This window comes from Neovison vison, chromosome 6, assembly GCF_020171115.1.
Source record: "Neovison vison isolate M4711 chromosome 6, ASM_NN_V1, whole genome shotgun sequence".
In the NCBI taxonomy this organism is placed as follows: Eukaryota; Metazoa; Chordata; class Mammalia; order Carnivora; family Mustelidae; genus Neogale; species Neogale vison.
The window spans coordinates 130,295,150-130,315,371 of NC_058096.1; the positions used below are offsets into that span (position 1 = coordinate 130,295,150).

The 20,222-nt window shown below is 37.6% G+C and overlaps 1 protein-coding gene across 10 annotated transcripts in view; it reads right to left on the minus strand.

Moving 5' to 3' along the window:
- TMEM108 (transmembrane protein 108) overlaps positions 1-20,222 on the minus strand; it is a 377,772-nt gene that overhangs the window by 137,755 nt on the left and 219,795 nt on the right. For 6 of the 10 annotated variants that reach the window (XM_044252346.1, XM_044252349.1, XM_044252347.1 and 3 more), the window contains one exon: positions 19,110-19,195. In XM_044252346.1, coding sequence (XP_044108281.1) covers positions 19,110-19,149 — 40 coding nt within the window. In that variant the 5' untranslated portion in view covers positions 19,150-19,195. The remainder of the gene's footprint in view (positions 1-19,109; positions 19,196-20,222) is intronic. The other 4 variants (XM_044252348.1, XM_044252354.1, XM_044252355.1 and 1 more) reach the window with 1 other exon arrangement.

The following is a 20,222-nucleotide window of genomic DNA, read 5'->3' on the forward strand; positions in this document are numbered from 1 at the left end:
ACCCTGCATACTGCCAGTGGCAATGTCAATTGCTGCAGCTACTATGGAAGACAGTAGGGAGCTTTTAAAAAAATAAAAAATAGAACTACCATATGATCCAGGAATTTCACTTCTAGGTATTTACCCAAAGAAATGAGAACACTAATTTGAAAACACATATGCTACCCCATCTTCATTGTAGCATTATTTATAATAGCCAGGATATGGAAATGACCTAAGTGTCCATCACTGAATAAATGGATTAAGAAGATACACCCCCGCACACACTGGAATACTACTCAGCCATAAAAGTTAATGGAATCTTACCATTTGCAACAACTTCAATTAGACCTTGAGGGCATTATGCTAGGTGAAATACGTCAGACAGAGAATGATACTCCATGATAGCTCTTACATGTGGAATCTTAAACAAACAAACAAACAAACAAACAGAACCAAACAAAAACCAAACCCATACATAGAGCAGACTGATGGTTGCCAGAGAGGAGCAGGGGTGGAGAGTAAGCAAAATGGGTAAAGGGGATTAAAAGATACAAACTTCAGTTATAAAACAAGTCATGGGAAGGTAATGTAAAGCATGATGACTATAGTTACTAATACCATATTGCATATTTAAAAGTTGCTAAAAGAGTAAGTCTTATAAGTCTTCATAAGAAAAAAAATTTTGTAACTATGTATGGTGATGGATGATAATTAGATTATCGTGATGCTTTGCAATGAATACAAATATTGACTCATGGGACACCTGGGTGGCTCAGCTGGTTAAGCAGCTGCCTTCAGCTCAGGTCATGATCCCAGGGTTCTGGGATCAAGTCCCATATCAGGCTCCTTGCTCATTGGGGAGCCTGCTTCTTTCTCTGCCTGCCACTCTCCCGGCTTGTGCTCTCTCTCTCACTCTGAAAAATTAATAAATAAAATCTTAAAAAAAAAAACCCATGAATATTGACTCATTATGTTGTACAACTAAAACTAACATAATGTTACATATTAATTATATCTCAATTACAAAATAAGACAAAAAGAAAATGACAGGGACAAGACAAAAAACCAAAACCAAAAAACAAACAAACAAACAAAAAACAAAGATAAGCCTACAAGGCAGCAAGAACTGGAACCAGACTGACTTTCCTGAGGAATGGAAGAATAGAGTCAGTCAGATTAAGAGATGCCATGGGATCAGTAGTGGTGATGTTGGTCAGCAAGAAGTTACAGCAATCACTGCAACACCAAACAGTACCAACAGCACCAAAACACAAACTGCTGCCAAGGGCTCTTCCTCATTTGAGAGTTTCTGGAGGACTTCCCTTTTGAACTATGATTAACTCCTAAGTTTCTAAGACAGGAAGCTCAAAAAGTATGATGCTAGACTTGATTCAGTTAAGCATATGGAAGAATAAAATAACTTATACTCAAAAGTATTACAGAAGAATACATACCTATAATATATAAGAGAAAGATGATGTCTTTCTCTGCCACTTTCTAGCTGTGTGACCTTAAATACTATAACCTTTCTGAGTTTCAGCCCTCTCTTTTGCAAAACTGGGTTATCCAGATAGTTATGAGGATTAAATGGTGAATGTGAAAAATACATATTTTAAAAATATATGTAACCCTTATCTGACATCATACACAAAAATCAATTCAAAATGAATTAAAGTCTTAAACATAAGACCTGAAACCATAACAATTCTAGAAGGAAACACAGGGAAAAACTCACTGACATCTATCTTAGCAATGATTTTTTTTTTTTTTTTTGGATTTGACACCAAAAGAAAAGGCATCAAAAGCAAAAATAAGTAAGTGGGACTACATCAAATTTAAGAGCTTTTGCACAGTAAAGGAAGCCATCAACAAAATGAAAAGGCACCTATAGAATGGGAAAAAAATATCTGCAAACCATATATCTGATAAGGATTAATATCCTTATTAGATAAGATATAGATAAGATATAGAAATAACTCCCAACTACTCAAAAGCAAAAAAAAACCCACTCAATTAAAAATGAAAGAGGAATTGAATAGACATTTAAAAAAATTTTTATTTATTTATCTGATGTAGAGAGAGAGAGAACACAAGTAGGCAGAGCAGCAGACAGGAGAGGGAGAAGCAGACTCTCATCTGAGCAGGGAGCCTGATGTAGGACTTGATCCCAGGACCCCAGGATCATGCCCTCAGGCAAAGGCAGAGGCTTAATTCATTGAGCCACCCAAGTGCCCCTGAATAGAAATTTTTGAAGAGAAAATATACAAATACCTAATAGGTAAATGAATAGGTTCTCAAGATTACTATCCTTAGAGAACTGCGAATCAAAACAGTAATGAGATATTACCACATGCTTGTTAGAAAGGCTAGTATCAAAAAGATGAGATAACAAGTGTTGGCGGGGATGTGGAGAAAAGGCAACCTTGATGCACTGCTGGGGGGACTGTAAATTAGTACAGCCACTTTGGATAACAGTAGGCAACTCCTCAAAAAGTTTAAAATATGATATGATATATAACTATCATATGATCCAGTAATCCTACTCTTGGGTACCAAAGGAAACAAAATTACTGTGTCAAAGAAAGATCTCCATCTTCATGTTCATAGAAGCATTATTTACAACAGCCAAGACATGGAAATAACCCAAGCATTATTTACAATAGCCAAGACATGGAAATAACCTAAGTGTCCACTGGCAGATGAATACATTCAATATGTGAATAAAGAAAATGTAATGAGAGAGAGTGTGTGTGTGTGTGTGTGTGTGTGTGTGTGAGATGGAATACTATTCAACCATAAAAAGAAATATATCGTGCCATTTGCAACAACATGGATGAAACTGAGGGCATCATTCTAAGTGAAATAAGCAATACAGAAAAAGAAAAATACTGTGTGATCTTATATCTGGAATCTAAACAAAACAAAACAAAACAAAAAAACCCCCACAACCCACAAAGCAACTAAACTCATAGTAAAAGAGATCAGATTTACGGTTACCAGAGGTGGGCATGAGGGAATTGGATAAATGTGGTGAAAGGTACAAATTTCCAGTTATAAAATAAAATAAGTAGAGGGAATGTAATGCACATGATGACTATAATTATCCCTTCTGTATATTTGAAAGTTATGAAGATAATAAACACTAAAAGGTCTCATCACAAGGAAAAAAACTTTTTTCCTTTATATCTATATGAGATGACAGAAGTTAAATAAACTTATTATGGTAATTATTTTGCAATATAGGAAAGTCTTTATATTGTACACCTTAAACTTACACAGAGTTATATGTCAATTATATCTCAATAAAACTAAAAGTTAAAAAATGGGCAGAGGAACTGAATCGACATTTTCCCAAAGATGACACAGATAGCCAATAGGTACAAGAAAAGATGCTCAGCATCACTTATCATCAGGAAACTAAAAATCAAAATCATAACGAAATAACATATCACACTTGATAGATTGGTTATCACCAAAAAGATAAGAGATAACAAGTGTTGGCAAGGATGCAGAAGAAAGGGAACCCTTATGCAAATCTGATGGTAAGAAAGTACATTGATACAACCATGATGAAAAACAGTATGGAGGTTCCCCCCAAAATTAAAAATAGTTATCATATGATCAATGCAGCAACCCCATTTCTAGTTATATATCCAAAGAAAATGAAAATAGGATCTCAAAGAGATATCTGCACTCACATCTTCACTGCAGTATCATTCACAATAGTCACATTATGGAAACAACCTATCAGTGGATAAATAGATAAAGAAGATACGGTATACACACCAATGGTTAACCAGGGGTATAGGATGGGGTGGGGAAATGAGGAGATGTTGGTCAAAGACTACAAACTTCCAGTTATAAGATGAATAAATTCTGGGGATCTGATATGCAGCATAGTGATTATAGTTAATAAATCTGTATTATATATTTGAAAGTTGCTGAGAATAAGTAGATATTAAATAGTCTCAACAAAAAATAAATGTTAATTATGTGATGTGATGCAGGTATTAGCTAATACTATGGTGGTAATCATTTTGCAATATATAAAAATGTGAAATCAATACATTGTACACCTTAAACTCACACAATGGTATATGTCAATTATATCTTAATAAAGCTGGAAAAATACATGTAACTATTATATTTTTCATAAACTAAAAATTCCTTCTTACTAAAATGTTTTTTCTTTTTTTTTTTTTTTTTAAAGATTTTATTTGTCAGAGAGAGAGAGAGAGAGAGAGAGAGAGCACACAGGCAGGCAGAGGGGCAGCAGAGGCAGAGGGAGAAGCAAGCTCCCGGCTGAGCAAGGAGCCCGATGTGGGACTCGATCCCAGGACGCTGGGATCACGACCTGAGCCGAAGGCAGCCGCTTAACCAACTGAGCCACCCAGGCGTCCCAAAATGTTTTCTACTATACACATGATAGTCACTTAAATTACCACATTATTCAAAGAATTTTAAATCTCTTTATTCCTTAATGTGAAGAAAATTTATTCACTACAAAACTTAATTTAAAATGATGATGTTTAAGCTTTTCCTCTTTTCCCTCTTCCATTTCTTAAGACAACTTTGGTTTCTGATACACTCACTGCCCCAAACCACCTGTCAAAATTCACCCAAAATGTCTACTTGTGCATTTAGCACATGGTCTTAGTGATTCAACAACAGGATATTATAAGATATATCAAATCATCAAATGCCAAACCACTGGAATTTTCAGACTACCATATGCTGGGCTTGTGGGGACTTTTATTCTATTATGGAAATTATATTGAATAGGATATATAACAACTTAAAACTGTTCACATCATTATGATTTCTAATTATAGAATTAGGGGTCACTTAAAAAAATCCTTCATCTTCTCAGTCCTAATTTTCTTTTCCCCATTTTCCTCCTCTTTCTCATCTCTTTCCATGACCTTCTACCACTTTGATCTCATTTAATTTCTTCATAATAATTCCAGACTCACCTATGATCCCTTTTCTAATTCCTTGTATTCCTTTATCTGTATTCTTAATTCTTTGTTACTCTGGGACCCTAAACTTGTTCAAAATATTTTTATCTCTTCCATGTTGGACTCTCCCAATGAATTATATCCTTCTGAAGAAACAAAGAGCAAACCAGATTTCTTCACCAATCTCAATACCATATCTTGCATTTTTTCTCTTGAAATACTGTAAATACTAAAGGCAAATGAGCTATGTTGGATGAGCTTGGCAGTAAGGCATGATAGCCCCTCGACAATGAACCTGTGCTGATGTGAAAAAAGAGCCCACACCAGGCTGGAGGAGGAGCTGGAGACAAATACTCAGCTAGAGACAATGTTGCTGTTGATAACTTGGCAAGTCCAATAGGAAGTGTAGTATCTGCCTTAGTCTGGATAGGTGACGAGGGCTCAGTTGTGGGGTTTTACCAATACCCAAAACTTAAGGCCAAGTCAGCTTCCCTGTTACAGCTCTGGGTGATCAGTCTGTTGAGGCAAGGCCCTCAGTGCTTAGGATTTATGGAAAACAGAATTCAGTTCCCTTGGGGAAAAGGCTGATAGGAGATTATCTGTCTCCAAGTTGGGGTTAGGGGAGGTGACAACAGGAGCAGGGCATGTGGGAAGCAATGGATGTGTTAAGGACCCAGGAAGTGACAGTAAAGACTTCAGTTCACATCTTTCATCCTCAGAGTATTCCCTACTCTAGTTTTCTCTCTACGATTCCCTCAAAGCTTTTCTATAATTAACCATAGCATGAGTGAAACAGTTTAAGGGTTACCATTCCCTGCCCTTTTGCTGCTCTGATCCAGCCCAATAGTTTGTCATCTCTATTTACTTCCCAAGTTCTTTGTCACAAAGAACAATGGGGCTGTCCCATTACTGTCTCTTCCTCCTGCCACATCAGCTGTTGAATAAAGACATAAGTGCTATGACTAGAGCATCGACTCAACAAAAACCGTTAATGTTTCATTTGGCACTGTGAAAGAGATGTCACAGTTATCCATGCTTCCTATGGTCTTTTCCACCTCTATCTACTCTTGCACATTCAGCTGGTACCCAGAATAAACAAATGGATGAGGAGGAGAACTGTCAGCATCCTGAAACACCTCTATCATCTGACAGCCCCGTCAGCAATCATGTGATGGTAATAGCTTTCAATCAGTAGCAGGGGTTGATGCAACATCCTCTGAGGGGTAGATAATGGCAAATTTAAATTAAGAAGCAAGCGGGATGTATACTGGGAGCCAGATTTCTTTTCCCATCCTTGTTAACAGTTGCTATAATAATCCAAAACTTCTAAAAATAAAGCCATAAGGATGGCACAACCAGAGCTTTCTAACTAAGAAATAATGAGGCTAAATGAACTACAGATTCATCAGCTTATAAAAGGAATGGCTCATTGCTTCAGTAGGTTGCAACATTTCTTTACACCATTGTTACCCAACCAATATCTGATTTGGGAGCCAAAACTTTTACCCTGCTACTGTTTATTTCTCTAAGCAGACCCAGAAATGGGTGTTGGTGGACAAAAAAAAACCCAAAAACACCCAACCACCAAAGCTGCTAAAACAAAATGGGGCATACTGCAAAGGAAAGGCTGGAGTTCACTGACTAAAGTTGAAAAACTCCAAGAAGAAACATACACTCAGATGGAACAACTACCCTCAGTGGGTCTGACAGTTTTCCCATTGCAAGGACTGTGACTTAGGTAAATGGGAGCCTGTGGCATTTTAGAAAAGATACGAACTTGGAGGTAATTAGAGCTGGGTCCAAATTCCTTGTAGGATCTTGAACACAAAACTTGGGTTCTTTGGGCTTCCATTTCTTTAATGGCAACATAGCAACAAAAATGAAGTCTATTAATAGGGTTGCCAGGATGATGAAAGGCATTTGGGATAGGAAAACACTTTATGAAGTATAAAAGCCTTGTTTTCATCATCTCCTTTGATTCTAGTGCTGGTTATGAGTACTAATCATTGTTTCTCTCTGTGTCTGCAACCAATTAAAACATACATAGAGGAGTCAGAAGTTAGATCAAAAGTCATCTATATTACTAGTTAAGTTGGATTTAAGAATATGGCTTGACCTGTGACTTCTTACTATATCTTATAACGCACTATCTTCTTTACATTTTCTGTATTGTCTTGGTTATACTATAAGCTTCTGGAGAGTAGGGATTATGTCTCATATCTCTGTATCCCCAGAATTTTCCACAGATCCATACATGTAGCAGACACTCTGTCTGATAAAGGATATTAATCACATTTGTACTCTAGCTTCTATGTGAAGCCTCTCTCTCTCTCTCTACTTGCTTGGGAACTCTTGGAGGGAAGGGTTCATGTCCTTTCATTTCCTGTGCCTAGTATAATTCCTGGCATATAGTAGGTTCTTTATAAAAATGACTCAAAAGAAAATGAAAACAGAAGGGTACCAGATGGTCTAGTGCCACCCAGGGGTTGTACATAAGGGAAGTAGGAAACTATCCTAAGAATTCCTTTCATGATAGCTTATTCATTTGGGAAAATCTCAACCAGCAAACTGTGATTTGAGGATTTAAGATTGTTTTCTCCACGACAAACTTTAGTTTTTTGTCTACTCATCAAGTACCCTGGCTATCTGGAAATCTGCACCCTGGATATCTCAATTAGAGTTACTCTGCTAACGTTCTTAGCAGGGAAAAACCGTCATTTGGTAATTAACTTAGAGCCATGACCAAAGGCTGTAATATCTGATGTTTCAGTGTATAACACTGACCCTTGTTCTTCTCCCAAGAGATCCATACGCCATGAAGTAGTTTCCTTTGGGGTTGTTGCTGGAATCAGTTCATAGTACAATATCCAGGCCTCCTAGATAAATACAAGAAGACTGTGAGAAATAACATCTCTACTGCATCATTAAACTTCCTTGTAAATAAGGAAGATGCAGTGCTGCTGGGCTAGGACTGAAGCAAAGGTCAGAATGTGATGGCACACAGAAGGGGTAGGGAATCTCAAAACACTATTCTAAAGAGTAACACTCCTTATTTCAAGGCCTTGCAGAAAATGAGGGGGCGGGGGAAGCTTTCCTGTACAGAAACACTTTCAATGTCTCCATGGGGTATAGGTGCAACATGCAGCTCACTTAATGGCAGCTACCTAGTTTGGGCTGCTCTGGAGTCACATTTCCTGCTCTATATGATTCTCTTTGTGCTTTGAGAGAGGTACACATAAGTGCACTGTGCTCTGCTCAACCCTGGACTATACGTTCTCTGTGGACACTGGGAGAATCCCCTGATTCTGCGCTTCTGGAACAAATCAGAATAAAACAACTTTACTGTCAACTTTATTTTCAAAGTCTTAAAAGGAGTTAGCAAGTCCTATTTCTTAACATGGGTCAAGAAATTGGTGGTCTAGAGGTAGTCCCCAGTGCCATATAGGCACAAGGCCCTGATGTTCTGCCTAAGGGGGCCCCACATTCCAGGCTCTGTACCACAGGGCTGATGCAGGGCAGGAAGGGCTAAGCAACTTCAAAACTAGTAGTTTGATACAATAGATAAAGACCTTTGCAGCTACTAGCATTTGTGGCATTGAGCACTTTAAATGTTGGCTAGCTTAACTGAAGAACTGAATTTTAAAATTTAATTTTAACCAATTTAAATGTAAAAACTGACAAGTTTTTAGAAAAATTTTAAGTATGTGAATCTAATTTTTAAGTATAAATTTTATGATATATAAATGCAAATCAAGTACTTCTGACAAAACGCAGTATCCAAATTGAGATGTGCTGTAAGTGCAAATTTTAAGACCTTTCAAAAGACACCTGGTATAAAAAAAAAGAAGCAAATACTTCATTAATAATTTTTTATATTGACTACATGTTGAAATGAAAATGTTTTGGATATATTGGGTTAAATAAAGTATATTATTAGAATTAATTTTACCAGTTTTAGTTTTGGAAAAACCTACTAGAAACTCTAAAATTGTGGCTTGTGTTCTAGGTCTATGTAACAGTGCTGATCTAGACCACAATTTCAATCCTCTGTACATGGAATCTCACTTGACAATATAAATCACCCACAAAACCTACTCATTGTTCCTCTCTGTCCAGTCTATTCTATTTTAATGCCATGTTTGCTGGAGGTCTTCCATGTTCTGGGCACTGTTCTATGCTGGGAATACAGTGTGTTGGCTCTTAGCAGACATTCCAAATAGAGATGTAAACAATAAAAAATAAGGTGTCAAAAACCTCATCAGCCAACTCCATTGCTATGCAGAACTTAAACTAGGATAATATAATGGAGAGAGCCAGGTTATGAGGAAGCTGCTGGGAGGAAGTCTGAACAGCAAGGAGCTGGTCATGACAGGGGAGGGGAAATGGACCCATTAAAGGCCCAGAGCAAGAAATAAGTTGAAATACTTGAGGCAGGAAAAGAAAATTAGGATGACTAGAGTACAGAGTGTGGAAGGTGGTGAAGAAAGGAGATCCTAGAATGAGCACTGCACCAGGAATCTGTGAAGTCATGTTAAAAGCCTCTGCCCTCACATCTTGGACAATTTATCCTCTTAATAACCCCTGGGGCAAATAATATATTATATGTTAATAAAAATAATTTTAAAAAATTAAAAAAAGATAGCATTAGTTTCTTCATCTGTTAAATGGAGTAGCAATTACTAAAGGAACTTGCTTTCGATTCTGAAAACATGATTTTATGATTTTTCCATATAACCTATTTCTTAAAAAATATTTATTTATTTGAGAGGGAGAGTGAGAGAGAGTACAAGCAGGATGGAGAAGTAAAGGGAGAGGCCAGAGGAGAAGGAGAAGCACACTCCCTGTTTGGCAGCGAGCCTGATGTTCTCGGGATCATGACCTGAGCCAAACACAGACGCTTCACCAACAGAGGCACTCAAGTGCACCCTTCCATTTATTTTAAAGAATAAAAAACCTGTCTTGCAAACTATAAGAGATTCTTAATCTCACAAAACAAACTGAGGGTTGCAGGGGGTAGGGGGTTAGGGAGAGGGTAGTGGGGTTATGGACATTGGGGATGATATGTGCTATGGTAAGTGCTGTGAAGTGTGTAAACCTGGTGATTCACAGACCTGTACCCCTGGGGCTAATAATACATTATATGTTTATTAAAAAAAATTAAAAAAAAACCAACCTGTCTTGGAAAATGGAAATAAAGGAAGCAAATGGAAATATCCTGACCTCTAATCCCTTTCATGATTTAACAATTGCTTATATGATGCCTTCCCTTCCTCTTCCCCTTGTTTTTTTTTTTTTATTTTAAAGAATATGAAAATTTGATATTTACCCAACTCATTCTCATATAGGATCAAAGGGTAAACTCCTTGTCTAAGAACTCTTTGTCTAAGGGCTCAAGGTCTGCCTCTAAGGAACCCCAATCTAAGACACTGACCAAAAGATAAATGAATGTCCTGGCAGTATCAGATCAACTTTTTGAATGAAATATGGGACATTTTTCCCCCTATGGAATTTTTATAGCTAGGCTATTTAAATAAGATTTAAGATTTATTTTTTAGCTCAATTGTTTTTGCATTTACTACAGGTTAAAATAATAATAATCAATGAAATAATGTGATTGCATTTGTCTGAGCCTCATTTCTTATGCCATTGTGAGCTACTTAGATGTGACCCCATGTGTTCAGGCAAGAAAGCTGTCCAGCCACTCAAACTTCCTTTTAAGCTGCCATTTGCCAACCTTGGGGTGCTGTCCATGCCTCCAGGCCAGAGTTGGAATCTTAATAATTACCACCCTACACGAAGCACCCCACTCTGGAGCTTCAATGTTCCCCATTTTTATTCATCTTTTGCAGCAACCTGGGAAATCAGGGATGACCTAGCAGGTACTCAGGTCATAGTCCTTTATCTAGGTCACTCCTGGACCCTTTTTTCTCTATCTTTAGGGGAAAGTGGGTACATTCTCATTTCTTCATCTAACCAAGGAATTTCTAAGTAAACTGTAGCATTTTTTTTTTTTTTTAAATCTCAAAGGGCTCTGGTACTCTTTCCAATGTCCTCCTATAATTAGTAAGCCTCACAGCAGCTTGCACATAGCCTGAGCTTTGTCCTGCAGGGAGACAGTTGTTTGACTTTGAGAGAACATCTCAGGGAAATCATAAAAGCACTTACACTCAGTGTTAAACAGACTCACTGAAGACAGGACACAGGAATCTCATTCTTGCCTCTTCTCATCAAACACAGCATAATTATGCACCCGGCACTAGCATTCACTGGCAAGGTCAGAAGCATACCCTGTGCAGCAACTACATAATGGACATGGGAATCACATCCAGAGCTATTCTTGCCCTGAGGGCTTACCATCAATGCGTACCTCATATCCTCTGAAGCTCACAGCCCTACAGTAACTTGGTCCATGCAAAACTGTCCTGGGAGCTTTTATACCAGCTCAAACCACTCGTGTGTGTGTGTGTGTGTGTGTGTGTGTTTTAAACATTCAGCCCTTTACTACAAACTACAGTTCTCTCTTGCCCTCACGTTATGATAAAACTGCTCCAAAAAGCTATATAAATGGAATAGTTCATTTCTTCATATTATACTCACTCCTGGACCCACAACCACCACCTACTGAGTACCTATTTTGAACTGGGCAATGTGTGAAGTGCTCCAAGTACTTAAATTAACAACTCTATGAAGAACAGCAATACTATGATAGAGTCTGCTGAATGATGGTCTCTCAAAAGTTATGCCTATATCTTAACCCTGAAACCTGTGAATATGACCTTATTTGGAAAAAAAGGGTCATTGCAGATATAATTAAGTCAAGGATCTTGAGAAGAGATCATGCTGGATTATCCAGATGCGCCCTGAATCCAATGACAAGTGTTCTTTTAAGAGACATAAGGAAGAGGGGAAGGCCATGTGAAGACAGAAGCAGAGTTTGGAGTGATCCATTCACAAACCAAAGAACATCTTGGAGCCATCAGAATGGAAGAGTCAAGGAAGTGTTCTCCCTTGGAGCCTTTGGAGAAAGTACTGCTCTGCTGACACCTTGATCTCTAACTTCTGGCTTCCAGAACTCAGAGAAAAAAAAAAATCTGTTGTTTTAAGCCACCAAATTAGTGGTAACTTTTTATGGCAGTCATAGTTTCATAGATGGGAAAACTGATGAAGATGCTCAGGAAGCAAATGAGTAGGGAGACCGGCCACAGTTCACAGGGTACCCTGAATGATGCTGTGGTACTGTCAGAGCAAAGGCAAAGACTTACTTTGGGAGGAGCTGTTAGGATGCCTGCCCAGATAAAGGATTTCTCCTCTTGAGAAGAAAGGCTCAAAAACTTCTGTGGGAGAAAAGCAAAGAGAACAACGAGTCTGTCTGGTGATGGAAACTACTCAAAGAAAAGCAAGTGGAAGGAGAGAACAGGAGGGGGAGATATGACAGATAGCACTGCAAGGGCAATGTGTCTTAGGTTTTGGAAGCTTCTTGGATTCTAGCCTGAGAGTCTCTAGTGTCCATCAAATTTGTAAAGGCAATGATTACACGTTTCAGAAAAGTTTCGGATTAGATTTTCTAAAATGCAAACATGAAGTTGCTGGAAAAAAATCCCCTTTCTTCATTTATAAAATTCTGCTCAAATTTCTCTTATTCAGAACAATCTTCCAGAATTTTGCCAGATCCTGATAAGTTAGAAAATCTCCTGTTAAAACAGCTCCCACTAATGAGGCTTACATACATTAATGAAAATTCCACTGAGTTGGAATCTGGGTGAGGACATGCTAGACTGTCTTTCACATTTCTTTTTACAAATTTTTAAACAGCTAAACAATAGTGCAATATATCAACAAAAGAAGTTATTTAAGGACAGTACTAACATGGTAACCAACATTTAGAAATTTTGGAATTTATGAAATGTTTTTAAACCCTTCTCATTTAGTTCTTCCAATAATGATCAGGGTAGATATTATTATACTCATCATCTGTGTACTGTAGCTAAGGAAAATGAAGTGGCTCTGGAAGGATAAGTACTCTATGCAAAGTCCCATAATTAGTAAGAGAAGTGAGAGCTCAAAGTACAGCCTTTAAATCCAAATTCTGTGCTCTCTCCCACCATACGTTTTAGCAAAAGTGTTTTCATATAGAAAACTGAACTTACTCATGAAGAGTTAACATTTAAATTTGCATAAGGCAACTGTTGTCCTAAATGTGAGAATGACTTCCCTCATCTACATTCCTGCCAACCATGTAATAGAAAGTACTTGGAAAAAAAATAAAGTGTTCAAAAGTCATAAAATTGTTTCTTTAAAATATTTTATTCCTCAGCCTTCACTAGAATTACTTCCAATAAGAAGGTCTTATTAAGGTTTGTTTAATCTGCATAAGAGAGTTTGTTGGCTTATAGAAATTTAAAAATCACAACTTGAAATATAAAAGACATTAAGTCAGCATGACACCTTTAAAGACCCAGTATGCCTAACTTCCTGGGTTAATGTCACATTTGAAATTGTTACTTCCTCAATTTTTCTGTGTGCATTCACACAGTTTGCTTCAGAACCAAAGAAACCAGTTCTCCCTAGAGAACATTTACAATTTTTTTTCTTGATTTGCAAAAGAATTATCCAGCATGGAGCAGGGAAGAAATAGTCTTATAAAATCAAGTTCCAAAATGGACCCACTGTAGTAAATAGAGCCAAGGGCCCCTCTTGTGTTTTCCCTTTGCTTTATTTCTAATCCTAGCTAGTCCACTCTTCGTGCCTTTGTTATTGCTTAAACAGAGTAAAAACTAACTTCCAGTGTATCCTAAAGAGTAACACAAAAACTCAAATTCTAACACTTTCTAATTTTACAACACTGTGCTTCTGCTCATTCCCTCCCTAACATCTCTTTTGCTCTTCCTTCCTAACTCACTCTGGTTTTGTTCCAAGATCCATTTTACCACTATGCAGATCAAGTGATAACAGAGAAGCTGAAAGCTTCTTCCTGCTCCAAGATAGCCTTTCATAAGTCTAAGACAGTGATTTTCAAAGTGTGGTCCCAGGACCAAAGTTTTGGTATCACTGGAAATTTAGAAATGCAAATTACTGACCCTACCCCACATCTACTGAAGCAGAAACTCTGGGGGTGGGGCCAAGCAATCTGTGTTTAAACAAGTCTTCAGGTGATGCTGTTGCATGACTAAGTTTAAAATTATTGATCTAAGCCAGTGATTCTCAACACTGGCTGCTTATTAGAATCATTTAATGCCCAGTCACCACACTCCCCACTCCTTCCCTAAGGATTCTGATTTAATTGATATAGGCTAGGGTTTGAGAAAGGGAATTTGTTAAAAGCTTTCCAGGTGATTTTAGTCAAAAGTCAGGTTTGAGAAACACTGATGAAAGCCAATCAGAATAATCCAGCCTAAAATACTGAACAGCAGTTCTGATGAAACGGATTCCTCCATTTCCATAATGCTGACTGAAGACCAAATGTGTCATTACCATTATTATAGCCACTGGTGGGAGCATGAGAGAAACAGCAGACTGATAAATTGCTCTTTGTTACTAAATAGGACATGCTCTTTTACTTCCTCAAGAGCAAAGTCTTTAGTAGCCTCAAGAGTGACAGATTTGCAAGGGGTTGTGGACAGACAATCCAATAGCTATTGGCAGTGAAGGCACACTCAACTGCTATACTTTGTAAGGAGGGGTGAAAATCATTTGGAAAAGAATTTGTGGTAAGCCAGGATTTGGACCCAAGCAGTCCATGCAGAATCTAAGCCCTTAATCATGGCTGCCACACTGTTACTCTCTGGGGAGGTTATGAACAAGCAGTGTAAAAGGCAAAGAAAGACACCTTGAAAGGCGGTGGGGGAGATGAAGATCCTTCATTTCATGTGCATTCATAATGCAATATGTTTACGATTGTCTGTAACATCTAGAAGAGCCTAAGTTTTTGGAGTCAATACTGGTTTGGACCTACACTGACCTGAATTTATGATTTACATAAACTCTCCCTCCTCACTCTCAGGGAAAAATTTCTTCTCATTTATCAGGAGAAACAACCCATGAAGACAGATACATGACCCAACTTAAGTTAGTCCACTATATGCAGACTATGCAGCAGCAAGCAAGATGCATTAATAATAATACAGAGCATGATATAAGAAATATAAATGGCTGAGTATAAAGCAACACTTAACTAACTAACTAATCACTCCTTAATTCTGAGTATCCAAATAACTTTGGTTTGAAGAGATATTGGTATATAAAAATTTACTTACATAAACCCATAATTATTTTAGTCTTCTCAACAATAAAGTAGCATGGTACATAGCACCTAGGAAGAGATCAGATTGGCTAACTCGGGACTCAGTGCCTCCCCATAGTGTCATGTTCTTTAAGGTTTGTGATGATCCTTCTTACTTTCCATTATTACTTCTTTTAATTAAAAAAAAGTGATATGGCTTGGGAAAAGCAGTCTTGATTATGTCAACTCCTTCTCTGCAGAATGGGATTAATGAAAATTAATGTCCCATTTATTTTGATACTCTGAGGTATTCTGAGGATCAAATTCTATGAAAATGTTTTGTGAACCAGAAAGTTCCATGTAAATGTTACAGCTGAGCTCCTGGTTAGGTTGTACCCCTCTCTTCTAGACAGAAGGCCTAATAAGAAAACTGGCATTTATTGCAGGTCTTCTATGCGCTGTGTTATCTCACGCAACACTATCTTACATAGTGGGTGGTCATATCCCATTTTACATATGAGGTCCATGGAGGTAAAGTAATTTATTTAATATAAGCCACCTATTAAGTGGGCTAGAATTTGAACCCAGGTCTGCAGCTCAAAAACCCAGGTATTCTTATCACTAGCTTCACACCTACCTTATGACATAAAAAAGAAAAATGAATGCAGTATTTGTTTTTTTTAAAGAACTGTGAAGATTCTCATCACCATCCTCATCCTCAAATTCTCAGGTGTTCCAAAGTATCATATAAAATATGTTAAACTTTCCCAAAGGGCTAAAACTGGCAGGATGAAACACTCAGGACTGTACTGTGAAATAGAGCCCAAGAAATAAAACAAATTAGACACAGTCAGTTGTTACAAAAGTAAAATAAGACCTCAATTTCCCTGCCTACCAAGGACTGCATCCCTTGGCCCCTATCAGACACAAATAGCCCCAGTGACTATTGATCATGATGCAGTAATCCAGAGATAGCCTGGATTTTCTTTCTTTTTTTCTTTTCTTTCTTTCTTTCTTTTTTTTTTTTTAAGCTCCATCTGTTATCACTAATATGATGCAAGCATTATCAATCAGGGATGAGAACCACCCCTAACTAGCCACAGGGACAGCAGAAGAGCCACACACTGATTTTTTTTTGTGTGTGTGGTGGAGGCACCAGGCCTGATGGAAAAAAAAAAGGCATGAACAAAGAGGTCAGAGAACCTGGGTATGAATTCCAATTTCATCACTCACTTTCTGGTCACCATGGGCCAGTTCTTAACTTACTCATCTTGAGTAACACTTCTTCATCTTGAAGCATTTGCCTCTGGAATGAATGAGATGATATAGGGAGGCTGATAAGCAGATGTCTGTGAACTCATTTGGCACTCAAGTGTGAGCAGACTCTGATGACAAAGACAACTCACAAACTCATTCATGTTCATTAGTAATTGCTTTTTCATTTTTTTCTAAACAAATTCAATAGTAGACTAAAGAGGACTAAAAATTCTTACTGTTCTTCCCTTTGAGAGTTGGGAGTCCAATAACGCTTCCCTCCATGAGAAATGGACTTAGTGACTCCTTCGGCCAATATAGTATGACTGAAGTATTGCTCTTGGGTTTCCCAGCCTATTCATAACAAGCCTTGTAGGTTTTGCCCTGCCTTATAGCTATGAGCTATCATGTAAGAAGTCTGACTACTCTGAAGCCACTATGCTGTGAAGAAGCCCCCTTTGTCACATGAAAAGGCCTCAGGGAAAAAAGATGTTAGGTGGGCCCTAGGCTGGTCTAGCCTCCAGCCCAGATCCCAGACACTGTGGAGTCTCTACCAACCCCTATCCAAATGGCAGGTGCGTGAACAACATAAGTGATTGCTATTGCTTCAAGCTACAGAATTTGGGGGTTGTTTATTATGCAACAAAATATAACCAGAACACTCTACCAGGATTTTCCCTCAAATTAAGAGCTTCAATTCGCTGGGTTACATAAAGTAACAGTAAGTTTATATTTACCCTGTAGTTCTCAAGTCTGTTTCAGACACTGGAAAAACAAACAAATAAACAAACATATTGTTTGTGGACAGCTTTAATCTAAGTGTAACTTAGTAAGTGGCTGAGGAATGACATAGACCAGCTATTGAGTGCGTATGTGTGCCAGAGTTTAAGTTAGCTTGGGTTTTATTAAATACCAAATTCTGTTGAGAAAAAAGTGCTATACATAATGACCCCTCATCTCTAGGAAATTGTGAAAAAGACTCCCTGAAGTGAGACTAATTGACCCACAGCCCCAGTGCTTGACCATCCCAGCTCTACAAATCTGGACTCCCACAGCCAGCTACCTAATAACCAGGGTGGTTTAAGAGGCACCACCACCTACCTCCTAACTAGTTGGAATACCTATGCTGGGCTGCTTGCTTTCCAGGCAAGGCTGCAAACAATAAAACTGTTAAGACCGTGATTTATATAGATATCCAGTTAATGTTTGAGCAAAACCCCTTCAGTTTTCTTACAGGCTCCACTTGGGAGGATGGGCCTCATTAGCATAAGACTTGATCTCTGACTCATGGAATACTTAACCAAAGCCTTTCAAATCTTATAGATTTGTAACATTACACAAAGTTTGGGGCATACAATCAGCATAGGTGAACTCAACAAACATTTTGCTGCTTTCCTAATCTACTAAACTCTCTTTCATTTCCTGTTTCCTCCTCCTGCAAAGCCTGCTTCCCCTTCTTGGGTAGGGGGGTGGGTGGTGGTGGTGGTGGTGTGTGTGTGTGTGTGTGTGTAATCTGATTTAACCTTCAAATGTCCACTCTCCCAAGGCAGACTTAATTATTCAGTGATGACATTGCTTCTTTAATCTATAAAACCTTTTTCCTAACAAACAAGTTTACCATTAAAAAAAGGGCAACAAACCCACAGTTTCATAGGATGCATGGAGAAAAGAACATGAGAGAGTCCATATAATGTGGTGACATTTCACCAGGCTGAAAACAGGGTGATATGATCTGTGTTTCAGGGATTAGAATTCAGTGGCAGAAATAAGCTAATTAAAACACTTAACCAGAATGCCTTCTATACATAAACTGCTTTGCACTGGGGGTGCAACATAATCTGAACAAATAAATTTTAAGGGGGAACTAGTGATTTGAATCTCAATCTCTTATGTTATTTTCTTGGCAAAAGTTAAAAAGGAACCATCCAGTCTAGGAAAGATAGATCTTCTATATACTTCAGCAAGAACCAGACAAGCAGAATGAACTCTAAGTTTTTCCTGAAATTTTTCCAACTCAGTGGCTTTGGTTTAACTTGATGTTGGTAATGTCTGTTGTCCCAAGTAAGTCAACCTGAATATCAAACCCACCAACTGGTATTGGTTTTGATGTTCATTCAGTAACAATTGCAATCCCAAAGGTTATACAGTCACTCTGCGGCATCTGGAGATTTGTGGCATAACCCCCAAAACACATGAGCAACATGCATGAAGTCATAAACATTTTTCATTCTACCATCAAACCGAAAGAAATCACATTTTTACACTCATTATTTAAGAACACACATAATTAAGCAAAATACTCCAAGCCAAAGGCTGTACAGTCACTGAATGGTAATGGCTTCTATGTGACAAAATCCAGAAAACACCATCTATCATTCCTTCTCCATAAGGAAGCTACAGAAGCTCATACTGTAACATTTTATTCTGCCACAAACCAGGAGCAATAATGCTTTTGACACTCAATCCTTGAATTAACTATTCTTAACCTGCCAATTTAGGATTATTATAACAGTCTACATTACACCTGATGCCTAAATCAATAAAATGACTTAATGCTTGATACTTTAAGTATCTAGATGAAGCAGAGGGAAAATTTTCTATTGAGCAAAACCTGGTCTTCTTCCAGAAAACGTTTAAGTTTCTGGCACTGGACAATTAATAGGTTATATTCTAAAAGAAAAGTGATATCAACTTACTTAATAGTTGGCAATAGAGGGCCTGTAAACTTCTCTTCATGGTATCATCTGGTCCTGCTTGTCCTCCAGTTTATTCATGATTCTGTCTAGGAAATCGGGAAAAGAAAATTGTTACATCTGGTGAACACAATTCAATTCAACAATCAGAAAGAATACCACTCAACATGATCCTGTTTGTAAAGCCTAAAATCCCTGGCTTTGAAAAGGAAAATCCTTGGAATGGATATACTGTAGTCTAATTTACAACAGTCTGTTACATAAATACCAGTTCATCAATTGGTTAAATCCTGAAAACTATACATATACTAAAGGAAACTGATGGGCAACTAGATAGTGAGAGTCTGACTTAGGAACTTTTGAGGACTTCCAGTTAACACTCCCTGACTCTCTAGCTTTTAAACAGGAGAAAAAAAAAATTCCTAATCTTATTTCCGTTATGGTGTTCAACCAAACAAAATAGCCCAAAAAGGTTAACCACACTTGAAGTTGTATCATGTTAAATAACTTTTCCATTATTTTCTGGTTATAAAGGATAATCCAGTTCAGAATATTTGGAAAATACAGCTAAATGAAATAGAGATAATATATAAGAAAGTACAAATTACCTATCTCTGCAGCCTTTCAATGTGCATTTCGATTGGTCTGTCTCATTTTATCTATTATATTTTTTGTTTTTAAGTAGGCTCTATGCTCAATGTGGGACTTGAACTCACCACCCTGAGATCAAGAGTCATAAACTCTACTTACTGAGCCAACCAGGTGCCCTCTTTATTGTACATTCTAATTTTTCTTCCTAGCAGAAAAAATCTTCTTGTGTTACTATTACTTTACTACTTTATTTTAAATGGCACACAGTATTTCCTTAAGGTTAATTCTTAGAAATGGAATTACAAGGAACCTATTTAAGGCTTTTGAAATATACTGCCAAACTACCCTTCATCAGTACCAGTATATGAGGCTATTAGACTACAATCTACCCAATGTTGGAAATTGATAATTTCTTCATATCTTTCCCAGTACATAGCAAATATTTCATCTCATTGCTTTAGTTTGCATTTTATAAGTTTATTAATAATTTGTCTTTTTAAAATTTTTAGTTCACATTTGACAAAG